We start from the raw sequence: 12,923 nt of genomic DNA, 5'->3' as shown, positions 1-12,923 counted from the left end.
GTGACAGGACGAGGGGGAATGGGCGAAAGTTGCGACAGGGGAGTTTTAGGTTGGATGTTAGGAAGTACTTCTTTACCGAAAGGGTTATTAAGCATTGGAACGGGCTGCCCAGGGAGGTGGTGGAGTCACCATCCCTGGAGGTCTTTAAAAGACGTTTAGATGTAGAGATTAGCGATATGGTTTAGTGGAGTGCTTAGTGTTAGGTCGGAGGTTGGACTCGATGATCTTGAGGTCTCTTCCAACCTAGAAATCTGTGTCTGTGTCTGTGTCTGTTCATCTGAGTGTTGTGGCTGGATTTCTGCCTGTTATAGCTATTTTCTGAAGGCTGCTGATAGGAATACAACCATCCTTGACAGAAGAACAGAAGAAACTTCCTAATATAAGCCCGACTCTGACTCATGTGGTGATGAGACTGTGGATGGCTGTAACAAAAAATAAAGGCAGCAGGAGGAGTCATCTACAGACAGGGGGCCAAGGAAAAAGACTTGCACGGGAGGGGGAGAAACCGTTGTTCCTTCCTTGGATTCCTCACCGCTGCATTGTGTAGCTGTGAAAGGAGGCAGCTGCAGTGGCCTGGTGATGCTCTTTACTTTCCTGATATTTTTTTCAACTTGCTGCTTATACAAGCCCACTGGATGTATAAGCAGGGAGGAGCCAAGTCACTTTGTGAGGGATGAGCTGGAGGAGAAGGCTGACAGTCCAGGTCAGCACTTGAGCCCCCTCCTGCAGGCCCGCCTCAGGAGGAGGTTTGGGGTAGCCACCCTGGGCTACAAGTGCTGGTTACAGGCTCGGGTTGTGGTGCTGGTGCTGCCCTGCAGAGCTGTGCGGGGTCCGTACACACCAGCAGCAGGATCAAATCACACAGTGCTGCAGGGATTGCACACAGTGCCTTTGGGGCACGCCGAGGAGCCTGCCAGCCCGGCCCTGACCTCCAAGGCACCAAATCTGTCCTGTGTATCTTTTACCTGACCAGCATCAGCAGAGTTCAATCTTGCCCTCAACTGAAGGGTGACCCAGCTGCATCTAATGTTTTCTCAGAAGGGCGGGCTCTCTGCCTCTCCTTCTGGGGGGAGCTAATGACTCCAGTTCCTTTTGCTGTTCAGCTTCGGGTCTGGGAAGCCTTGGCTCTCACAGATGCCCACATGTACCCATATGGATGTGCTGCTTTCTAGACAGTCTCCTGGTCACACCCTGGGCTTCACTCTGGAAAGTTTCATCAAGCATCTGCTTGCCTTCAAGGCAGGTATTTAGGGCAAGGTGTTGCCTGAAGAAGTGTAGGTCAGTTTATCTGATTAGTCTGTGTGTAGTTTAGAAGTACTTAAAATGGGTTAATCTAGTTTCCTCAGCTCATATTCAGGAGAGACACTGTAATAAATACGGTTTGAAATCCCAGCCCTCGCCCGTGTTCAGCATGTTCTCAGGAAGGATAAGCCGGCAGAAGCAATGACAATCACATTTTGTAAATCGCAGTTTTACTGATGCTGCTGTCTGTTGTGATATGTAAATTCCCCCATGATCTGCACTAAGCACTGAAGAGTCTGCTGCCATTTTAGCAATGAACACACACCAGGTGCAGATTTTGAAGCATCATTTAGAGCCTTTTAGGTACGTATTGGACCGCATCAAACACACACCAAAATGGAGTGCAGAGATGACAGAAGATGCCACTTACTGAAATTATGGAAAATAGAAGGGCTCTTTGTACATTCTTCTTTGGCCTCGCCTCATCAGGGAGCTTGGGGAGGGATGCAGGATACTTTGAGGGTGACAAAATGATATACCTGAAAATGCAGTAAATTTTAATCTGGGAGCTTTGAGACACAAGCCTGTGTGTGTGTCCTTCAAGCCAGTTACTAGCATTGTACATGTCCTCCTGTCTTGTACCTTAACCTCTCCTGATTCCCCCAAATTTTTTAAAATTGAAGTGTGTTACCCTGAATGGGATGAGGGTTGTGAGCAGCTTCCCACAGCCTCAGATTTTTGCTTGCATGTGTAATCTCCATTGGCAAGCCTTTAGTGTCTATTTGGTCATGGAGAGAGATGAAGAGAACAAACGCATAGCCTGGGCCAGGGCCTTATTATTCCCCAGGGAACTGGGGTTGTGTAGTCTGGGGAAGAGGAGACTCAGGGGAGACCTTATTGCTCTCTACAACTGCCTGAAAGGAAGGTGTGGGGAGCTGGGGGTCGGCCTCTTCTCACAGGTAATCAGTGACAGGACTAGGGGGAATGGCCTCAAGTTGCGCCGGGGACATGGACAACGCCGGCAGAGCTTGGACTCTGGTTTCGTATTGAAGGCAGTGGGACTCTGAGCGGAGGGAAAGCTCCTGTGATGTAGCTGTGGCTGTGAGACCAGACTGAACGTTGGCTGATCTTGTCTCTGCCACCTGATCGCTTCGGCCACATGCAACCCACAGCAAAACTGGAGTAAAGGTGCAGCCAAGAGAGGGAAACAGCACTGACAGAAGCTGAGTTTAAAATCTTTTATTATTGAGCGTTGCCAAACAGCTAATGGAATCTGAAGTTGATTTGCTAAAATGTTTTGAAGTGGATGCCACCCCTGCCTGAGACAAAGAGGGCCTCAGTGGCAGCAGGGACCCTTAGGCTATGGCAGCAGTTCAAAATAACACTTTTAATTTTGTATGCAACAATGTAAACTTCAAAAATAGTAAACTATAACCTTTTTCCCCCCCTTTTTTTACATAGCATGTGATCTATCACAGATAGAAATTTAATGGCGAACCAAAATCGCTAAGTAAACATCCTGGTGCTTACAAGTTTCATAAAAAGTGTTACATTTGATGTAAATATATTACATTTTTAACTCTTAAACACTCACAATTATGGAGTAAAAGCAACTGGCGATTCACCCCCTCAGTCCGTGTCCTCAGACTGTACACCAGCAACCCCGCTCTCGTCAGCTCCGTCGTGCATTTTCGGTCAGATTTTTCCCCATGCGACCACCACCATTTCCCCTTTCTCACGCTAGCATTAACCGAGTGCGGCGCCACACAGGGGTAAAACCTGTGCAAGCGGGAGGAGAACCAGGTCCCCTGCACACAAACCTGCAGTCCCCCGGGGCCCCGCGCTCCCAGGGAAGCCACAGAGCGTGTGGGGGGCACGTCCTGATGCCGGAGGGGAATTTGGGGTGCCCGGGGCTGCAAGCCTGAGCCCCGCAGTGCCGCCGTCTCGCAGCGGGGCCTGGTTCTGCGCGGATAAAGACAAGAGTTCTGTAGAAGGCACTGGATTTCTCTTGCATGGTTTTAAACGTGGACTACAGTCGCATGCAGTACCAGGAGATTTGGGCTCTAGACTGCTTTCCCTCTAGTGCTTTAGTGCAAGCATTTTTAGCACTTGAATTTTTGTCCGGTTCCAGCACAGCACGCGCTCACCTACACAGAGTGATTTCCGAACTTCCCTCCTTCTACTCTTCCCCCCATCTTCCTGTCCCCGTAAAGATTCCCTTTTGGTTCCTTGAAAACTATCAGAGTACAGCTCTGGTCAAAAAAATAAACATGTGATGTAGCATAGCATTTGTTTCTTTTAAATCACAGTGTGCAATGCATCATTCGGTACCTAATGTTCAAAATGTCTGCCCTGCTTTTCATGAAAATCATTCTTTAAAATAACCTATGCAAATATATTTTGACTATATATTACATTCATTTAAAAAGAGAAGAGAGGTTCTTGGTTTGCAGTTTTTTTCAGTGTACTACTTAAGTGAAAGGTCTGATGTGAAAAAAGTACAAGCAAACTGGACATGCCAAGACTTGATGCCTTAGATGGTGATCATATCAAAACTGTACAGGTATGTACACCGTGTTGGACAGGTGTGCTTCTTCCCAAGAAAAGACCTTTGCATCATCATATATAAGGTTAACCACAAAGTTTTGGTAAAAAGAGCATTTAATGAGCAAAAGATGACAGGGAGGGGCGAGTTCTCCGGCTTTTGTTAGGCAATCCTGAAGCGATGTCTCCGTTCCCTTCGGGGATTTCTTCCTTCTTCCGGACCTTGAGACGCGTGAGCAGCTTTATCACCCAGACGTCCCATTCCTCTGGCAAGAGCAACAGGAGGAAACCCAGGCCAATAATGACGATGGCGATTACTCGGACACTGTTGAAGACAATTTCACTCGTGTAGTGATCAACAACTGTGTGGGACATTGAACTGGTGTTATTATGTGGGACAAAGCACGAGGGCAGTATCCCCCTTCCCTCCCCTCGGCTCCCTGGCTCTGAGGGCTGGGCTGCAGTGCTGGGTCAGCTGCGCACGAGGACGTGGCTGTGGGGAGATGGTGGCAGGGAATAGCACACAGCAGGGTGCAGCCCGGATCAGAGTGGGCACAGCAGGCCCTGATTCATTTAAGGAGCAAGGAACTGTAAATGATAATGTATTTTTTGTTTCTTTTGATGCCTAGCCAAGAAAGGGGGGGGCTGTGGTTTGGGCCAGGTTTGCCTGTCCGCTCCCCTGCCCAGCCTTACTACCCCGTAGTCTCTACACCTGCTCTTTTATTTACCAAGGCAAGCAGAATTACTAACAAATATTTGCTCTAAAATGTATTTAATTCTATTTGTTTCAATTTAATATTAAGCCTGGCTGGAAAAAAATCATTAAGAATTGATTTCTACTTCATCTGTGAGTTTTCATCCCAGCCCGGAGATGGATGACTTCAAATCTAGTTTGTTTTTCAGTACACTGGCTTCTTCAGACAGTAACTTAAAAAGCAATTCTAGAAATTATGAATAGTCATGCAATATCATACAATACGTATTTAACAATTAAAGTATACATTTTTAATGAGTGTCATCTGCGTAAGTTTTTAAGAGAAGATGTAAAATGTCTTTAACAGAGTTATTTGCTTTTATCCCCGGTAGATATTTGAAAGGCCACAGATTTCGTGTACTCATTAGGATGCAAAAGTCAGAAATTCTTACCCGCATTTACTGGCACACTCAGTACAATTCCAAGAGAAATCAAGGTGGGGTATGTAATAGCGATTCCAAAATTTAGTAGAATATTGAATGCTGAAGAAGGAAAGAAAAAATCACCTTTTACTCCAGTGAAACTAGGCAAAGCAAAATACTTCTGCTTTATTACTCACTCTGTACATTGTTCATATAGAAAGCATATTAAATTCTGCTGGTATTCCTGGAAGATACCTGTGCACAGATGTCCATCTGCTGCACGTCTGTCTGCCCAAGACATTGCTATTCCCAGGACACAGAGACATTGCTCTATCCCACTGGAGTCCAGTGGCAGGATCAGGGTGAGGTTCGGGTACAGCCTATCTCTTCATGTAATGCCCAGAAATACAGTTGGAGCCCTGGGCAATTCCTGCTTTCTATCCCAAGGCATTATTTTTCATCTGGGAGATTTCAGCCAAATAGCTGGTTCTGTCTGCTTTTTGTTGTTGTTGTCGTGTTTCTTTTTTTTTTTCTTTTTTTTTCTTTTTTCTTTTTGGGAAAGCTGTAGGTTCCACATAGGAATTGGCCTTCTGAGTGACTTCTCAAGCTAAAATTTAGGTTCAGAATAAGGGGAAACAGCCGCAGTATCAGAGGGCTACAGCTTCCACCAGTGGCCAGTTTTTGTCATGCTATTCCACCCCAAGCACCACGAGATCCCAGCATGTACTCACTCAATAAGAGAATCGAAAATCCGCAGAGGTTTCCCCAAGGAACGACGGCAAAAGAGCTCCAGTATTCCACTTTGGTAAAATAAAGGATGACAGGAATACAGGTAACGAAGAGAACATTGAAGACGGCTAACACGGACAGAAATAAGGCAGCTTCTCCGAATTTTGCACTGCCCAGAAGAAGTTTGAATAAAACCTAGAAGACAAAACCACATGGGCTGGTGTATATCTTGCACCACTTCCCTGGAGGGCTGGTGTCCCAGCTCCAGCAGCTCCAGGTGACCTGGCTGGTGCTTGGGGCAGAGGGACTGCGTGTGGGGCATGTATGCAACGGTGTTGGGGACACTTGAGATGGCTGCTAGTGAAGCTGTGGAGAGCAGCTCGTGCACCAAATACACCCATGTGGGGGGGGGGCTCAGCCCCTCTGGCCATTCTAAGGAGAAGAGCATGCACCTCCTGAAAGGAAAGGGGGCTCGCCCTAGCCTGGAGCCTTGAGTCTGTTTTCCGCACGATCCCTTCAGGAAAACCTCAGGAAAATTTGGCACGAAAAGCAGAAGACTTGGTGGAGACAGGCAGGGGGAGGAGAGGAAGGGTGCACGACCCTCCTTGTATAAGACGTCGCCTGCCCATGCCTTGAGCTGTGACCTGAGGAGCGCTGCCGTGCTGAGCAAGCAGGTCCATACTGCCTGGCAGCCCTTCCCCGTGTCCCCCACACACAGCACAGCCACCCGCGAGCACCTTTGTCCCCATGTCCCAACGGGTGCTCACAGCTCTGCCTTCCCGGTTAGGCTTTGTCCTAACTGAGGGCAGGCATCAAAGAAAGCAAAATACCTGTGTTTATGGCAGAGGTCCGCAAAGAAGGGCAACGGTACCCAACTGCACGGAGGTTTACAAGCCAGACAGGAGCAGCGCCAGTCAGCGGTGGTGGTGACTGGCACCTTTCAGCGGGGAGCCCAGGTGTGCTTACCTTGTAGAGAGCAGACATTGAGGCAGAGCCCACCACCAGGGCTATCCCAATCACGGAGTGGCTGTGAAACCCATCAGCATACGTCATCATAACTATCCCTGCAATAGCAAATATAGCAGCCACGATCTGGTTGGGGACAAACAAAGAAAGTGAGCGTTACTGGCCAGCCCCCAGCATGTAAAAACATGAGGGCAGCTTTACGTGAGAGGTACTTCTGCATCATCTGCCCCTGTCCTTAGGCAGGAAACCAGTAGCAGCCCCAGGCAGGTACCCAAGGAGCCGATGCTGTCTCCGCTCGCAGCTTCCCTGGTTCGCCGGGTGCAAGTTTACAGGGGCTGGATATGCTGGCAGCCCTGTCCCTGTCACACCTCTACACACACAGCTGCCTCTAAAGGGACACTTGGTGGTGTAGCTATGCCCCGCCAGCCTGGACAGGCTTTGTTTTTAAAGGCAAGGAGAGAAAAAAACAAAAAACACAGTGCCTGGCACTACAGCAGCATGGGGCTGTTCTGGATGGGCAGGGCTGAAGGAGCTCAGCAGCACTCAGCAGTCCTCTCACGTCAGCATGCTGCTGCTTGTCAAATAAAAATAAAAGGCCATGCAGACACAGTGTGGATACAGAAGCACGGGAGAAAAGGGCATCAAACAAAACTAGTGTGGTGCAGGTGCAGAACAAACAAAAGGAGATTTGTCTTCACCAGATGGGTAAATCAGCCAAGGGTATCCTTGCTGTGGGTGTGAGAAGTTTACAAGGATAAACTCATGGAGGAAAAAAGTCCATCAAGGACCATTAACTATATGAACATCTCTTCTATTTCAGGAAGTCCTTGAGCCTCAAACTGCTAGAGAGGCTGATGAAGGACTGTCACTGTAGGTTTCTCCCATTCAGACAGATTTTTCTACTGGCAGCTGTTGGAGACAGGCTGCTGGGGCAGATGCACCTCTGCACTGTGTGGCTCTTTGCAGGGTTGCAAGACACACGGCTAGGGCTTGCCTGAAGGATGGCAGCTCCAACCTTCAGCATCGCCTGGCCAGGAGACAGAGAAGGGTAGATGCAGCATTTCTTGTAGCCCCTGCTCCAGGCGTGGCCATCTCCCATCCAAGCTGCATGTGGGTTGTCCAGCCGTCACTGGGGAGCATGGTGGAGACCGCAGCCACGCGTGGGCAGCAGCCCACAGCCTGGACCACCAGGCACATTGGCTGAGCCTCCCCTGGTGGCAGCACCTCCGCTGCAGCGAATGGCCGAATAAAAAGCATCGGGGTTTGCTTTGAGCATCAGGAGCTGGCAGCCTTCAGCGTAGCTCCCTGGAGGCAGGGAGGGCCTCTGGCTGGAAAGGAAGACCACGGTTTGGGATTTGATGATAAGTTTTTTCCAAGTCCCACTGACAGGATTTGTGCAGGAGGTGCTTGCAAGCAGTGGTTCCCTTGTATGCTGAGCTGCTTTATTTATTGTAGCGTGAAGGGAAACACCGAGGGCAAAGATCAAAGCAAACGAAGCCACTCTGCAAACAGCTTTGCTCTGGCAGAAGGTCTTACCTCTTCTACCAAGCACACCACGAGTGTCAGATGAGTCTTGCCCTGACCTCTCGGCCTGTTGACATGTCAGGAGTGTCACATCGGCTTTCTCAGCAAGTCTTTCAGCCTGTCCCTCAAGCACTGGATTAGCAGCAGCTGCACCGCAAGCGAAGGGATGTCTCAGCACCGCAGGGCTTGCAGAAGCAGCACCTCAGGCACTCACAACTTCACTATACATTTGTCCTGTGTGGAAGGAGCAGGGCAACTCGTGCCCTGCTGGGATGGTCACTCTGCGCAAAGGGGAGAATTGCAGCTTCACTGCAGGAGATGGAGGTGCTCCTGCTGTGGCACATGGAGGTGGGTGGTAGGGCCGCTGTGATGTCTCATGCTGTGTTTTCTTGCCAGTCCCTGGGGACAAGCACCTCACATTTTGCCACAAATCAGGGCAACACCACAGGTTTTGGGGTGGAGAAATGTCTGTTTCAGGGCCAACAGCCCAGTCCTCCTGCAAGTCCCTTCTGCCTGCACCCAGGCCCCTTGCTGACCCATCAGTGGGACAGGGGATGGCTGTGTCCCTCCTTGGGCACGTGGGTGTCTCCGGAAGCCCCTTGGCCACCTCTCACAAGCAGCCATGGCGAGGGGCTGGGATGTGTGGGGGAGTGTTGCTGCTGCATTTCCATCAGGGTGTCCTTTCCCGAGGCAGTGTGGACAAGAAACAAAGGACAGCTGGATGTGGCTGCAACTCCAGAAAGTGCATAAGAAATGTCCCTGCTCCTGAGTCCACATGTCCCCGTGGGTATCTGTACACACAAGTCAGCCTCTTTCCCCAAAACTCACATCCAGCTGTGGGAGAGAGCACATACAGAGCAAGGAGCAAGCTGCCAGTGCAGGAGAGCAGTGGTCATCCATCTACACACCTCCTCTCCTGGGTCCAGCCAGCACTACAGGGTGCTCACTGACACTGCCACAAGATGGATGAACACCGGCAGAATGCGTATTTTTTCAGTTTGATCAAAATGGCCAGCAAGGCCAGCTGGGATAAAAGTGACACTTCCCTGCCTCCAGGAGCATTTCAGGATACCCTTGCTTATGCACTAAAAGCAAAACAAAACAAAAGCAACCAAACAAAAGCACAACAGTTAATTTGTTTTCTGCATACTGCTACCTGGGAAGTTGGATGGGCAGGCACAGACACCAGCTGGCAAGGCCGGGCTGTTGGCAGGGGCGTTTTGCAATGCTCCCCTGAGCTGCCTCTTGGCTGCAACCACCACTGGGCTGTCCAAGTGCTCCTGCCAGAGAGCGGTACTTCCCAAAAGTTAACTCTCAGCAGTGAGATATCGCAGCTTTTCCTGAGCACTGAAAACTTTGCCAAGGCTGATGAGCAGGGAGCTCTTCAAGCACTGGGCGAAAAATAGGTATTACTGCCATCATTACTGTAAATACAAATCCAGTGCCTGCTGATGCAGGGAGGCTGGAGGGACTCAGCAGTGCCTTTTGGTTGCAGCTACCGCTGGGTCACCATGGTGGATGCCAGGTGCCCATCTGCCAGGCTCTGCTGCCAGAGGACACCGCGTGCCGCGGGCTGCCAAAACGGCAGCCGGGTCAGCGGGGGCCGTGGGGTTTCCAATACTCTCGGAAACCTTTTAACTCAGAAGAGACAGGCAAAGGCTGGTGTATGCTCACAGCAGCACGGAGATTGCAGCTAGCCTGCACGTCATGCTCCAGAGCAGGTTTCCTCTCTGCTGGTGGGAAATGCGCAGGGAGCCAGGCTGCAGGCGAGGGCTTGTCCCCCTCTCCAAGGGTTTCTGTGCTGACACTGCATGGGGCACTGCTACGGGAAAGGGGGAAGGAAGGGCAGAGGGAGAGAGGTGAGAAAGAGACAGAAATAAGGAGTCACTTACCCTCACTCCCATGAACCTGTCCCTCAGAACGATCCATGAAAGCAAGAACACAAACGCTTTGTTGCAGCAGAACAACACGGAGACATCCGTAGTGTTTATTTTCTTTATTGCATGTAAGTAAAGGTAGTTTGTGAGTGTCCAAAGAACACCAAAGGGTGCTGCCTTGGTAAAAAACACCTTCAAAGTCAAGCCATTGTCTCCAAAAAATCGGCAGCACTCCCTAAAACAAGGAGAGAAAGGCAGCATTAGTACACAAGCCAGTCACAATCTGTAGCAAACACAGGGGTTTTTCTTGCTCCTCATCTTTTCCTTTGGGGGAAGAAGGGCATAGACCTCAAAGACAAGGCAAAAAACAAGTTTCAGCACCTGCTGCATCAGCCACCACCTGCACAGGGCACCAACAGGGATGGGCTGCAAACAGGGAAGGGGCAGCAACGCAAGGTGGAGGTGAAGCCAGAAGGTTGAATTTCACCCTCATCATGAGCATCTTCAAAGTGGGCCATCCTGAAGCAGCGTGGGGTTGCTCTCCTTTCACACCGCTGGGGACCAGGATGCTGAGGGGCCCGGTGCTGCTCCCCAAGGCTGCCAGCAAAGCCCCAGCTCCCCGCTCCTGCTGCAGCCCCCTCCAATGCCTAATGCTACAGCTGGTGATTTGGGGGATTTGGGATTTGCCCCCCAGGGGTGGGATCTGGCTCTGCACAGCAAGCTGGCCACGCTGGGCGGAGCTATGGGGGGTCTGTGAGGTGGCGAGGTGCTGGGGTGCACGGGGCCTGGACGGGGTTGTGCGGCTGCACAGGCTTCTTCTGCTCGATTTCAAAACCCCTGAGGCCTGGAAATGCTTTAATGAGGTGCTCTGGCAAAATTTGAGCAAAATTAAATTTTCCTCTGACAATGAATGCCAAATAGGTTTGCACTGCTGCCTTGAATTTTAAGCTTTTTTTTTTCCTTTTTTTTTTTTTTCTCCCTGAAACTGCCCATGCGAGTCTCTCTATTTGGAGCCTGATGAAAGTGTGTTTTCTATCCACTTTCTCACCAAATGGGCTGCATCAGGTGGTTACCTATAGAAATCAAGGTGTGCTCTGAGCCTTTTCAGATTTCCCTCATTGCTAATTCTCTCCAATCTTACAGAACTATGTCCAGTTTTATAGTCCTATCACTGTTTCATATGTCGTACAGCACCTCATGATAGGGCTTCAAGGTGGACAACTCTGGGAATAACATTGCAAATCCAGGAATTAAGTGCCTTCAGCAGCCTTCAGGGGAATGATCAGAGCCTGAATGTGAGACTCAGCCAGAGCTGGCAGCTGGGAGATAGAATGAGGCCTTCAAATTGAGGATCTCCTGGGGGTCACTGCAGCATCTGCACCACCGCCACATCCCCTCATGGCAGGAGGCAGCCCAGCCTCTGCCCCTTTCTAGCAACATCTCTGGAATCCATTCATCTATCCATCCATCCATCCATCCGTCCGTCCGTCTGTCTGTCCGTCCATCCACCCACCCACCCACCTAACTGTTTTCACTGCTGTGCCCATGCTGTCATGCACAAGGACTGTCTTTTTTTGGTGTGCTCCTACAGACAGCAGCCCGGTGAGGCTTAGTGCCACGCAACTCGGAGCATCCAAAACCTCCAATTCACTGATTAGCAAATGTGGCCAGAGACAAGAAACCACAGAAACATTCATAAAATGGTGTGCCATTGGTGCTCCTGGAGATGCTCCATCACCATGAATCCATTTCCTATTTCGTACAGCAGGTATTTTTTGCTAAAACTCTCCCATTTTTGGAAGAAGTGGTTCAAACAGGACTAGGAACATGTGCTGGGACTGTGGGCCGGGCCTGATGCTGGATCCATGCAGCAGCACAGCCTGGGGTCCCCCCACCCCGAAGCACCCCAGAGGCCTGCCTCGCCTGGGCCTGGGTTGGGCCCTGAGCTGCACCCCCTGCTCTGGGAGTCTCTTCCTACGGGCCTGCACAACAGAGCCGCCTTTTAGCTGTTTTCTCTGGCCACAGTAACTCTGAATTGCCTCTTGCAGGCTCCAGCCTCCAGAGGAGGCCTCTTCAGGCAGAGGTTTCCCATGGAGCACTGTCCTGCCCAACATGTATGCTGCTGAACTTCCTCATGGGGCGTCAGGTGGGCGAGATGGCTTTCTTGGACTTATTGTCAGTGAAGGCCGAGGAGCATTAAGAGAAACGTGGCCTCTTTTTGTGTAAGGATGACTCTACACTGTACAGGAACCCCCTCGCAATTAATTGTCTCCCCAGGTCTCCTATCGCTTATCAGAGAAATGATTTTTCCTTGGTGCCATCACGCCGCTCGTGAAGCGGCATTTGATGAAGAGAGCTACCAGGGAGTAATGCCTGATAAGCAGTTGTGGGAAGCAAGACAGGGCAGGGATATAACCCACACAGTAATCCCAAAACAGCTCGGGAACAAAATCACTGCAGAAAAAAACCTTCAGCTCTAAATATTTTGACAGAACGTTTTGGACACAGTTCCTCCTGCTGTCTGGTTGTCTCGCTTTTGCCCACAAGGGCACACTGTACCCATTGCGGGGCCTGATGTTTTATGGATACTCCCTGGCAAAAACAGAGCCTGTGTCCTGTGGCTCTCCAGGCACGCCTGAACGTGCCAGAAGAGCCTGCCTATGAATATTTTAACAATCTCATCTGCTAATGAAAATGTAATTTTTTAAGGAAGACAAAAGCCACCCTAACCCGAGGGCGGTCTGTAAGCACTCAGCATCCTGCGGAGCCAAACTCAGCAGCTGCGGATCCCAAAGCGTCCCAAAGGTGCAGGACGGATGGGGAGCCTGGGTTGTCTCCTTGCAATTTCACAGGACAGCGACTTTCAGCCCTGCCTGCCGGCTCGGGCAGCACAGCGGAGCCATGCCTGCAGGTGCAATGGTTTTA

The 12,923-nt window shown here is 50.3% G+C and overlaps 1 protein-coding gene across 6 annotated transcripts in view; it reads right to left on the bottom strand.

The window, feature by feature from the left end:
* Window positions 1-3,891: 3,891 nt before the first annotated feature.
* SLC35F3 (solute carrier family 35 member F3) overlaps window positions 3,892-12,923 on the bottom strand; it is a 161,551-nt gene continuing 152,519 nt past the window's right edge. For 5 of the 6 annotated variants that reach the window (XM_040552104.1, XM_040552105.1, XM_040552108.1 and 2 more), the window contains 5 exons: window positions 10,014-10,233; window positions 6,598-6,723; window positions 5,634-5,826; window positions 4,933-5,022; window positions 3,892-4,148 (listed from right to left, as the gene is read on the bottom strand). In XM_040552104.1, coding sequence (XP_040408038.1) covers window positions 3,904-4,148; window positions 4,933-5,022; window positions 5,634-5,826; window positions 6,598-6,723; window positions 10,014-10,233 — 874 coding nt within the window. In that variant the 3' untranslated portion in view covers window positions 3,892-3,903. The remainder of the gene's footprint in view (window positions 4,149-4,932; window positions 5,023-5,633; window positions 5,827-6,597; window positions 6,724-10,013; window positions 10,234-12,923) is intronic. The other variant, XM_040552106.1, reaches the window with a different exon arrangement.

This window comes from Cygnus olor, chromosome 3 (genome assembly GCF_009769625.2).
Source record: "Cygnus olor isolate bCygOlo1 chromosome 3, bCygOlo1.pri.v2, whole genome shotgun sequence".
NCBI lineage: Eukaryota > Metazoa > Chordata > Aves > Anseriformes > Anatidae > Cygnus > Cygnus olor.
This window is presented reverse-complemented; position numbering and strand designations above follow the sequence as displayed.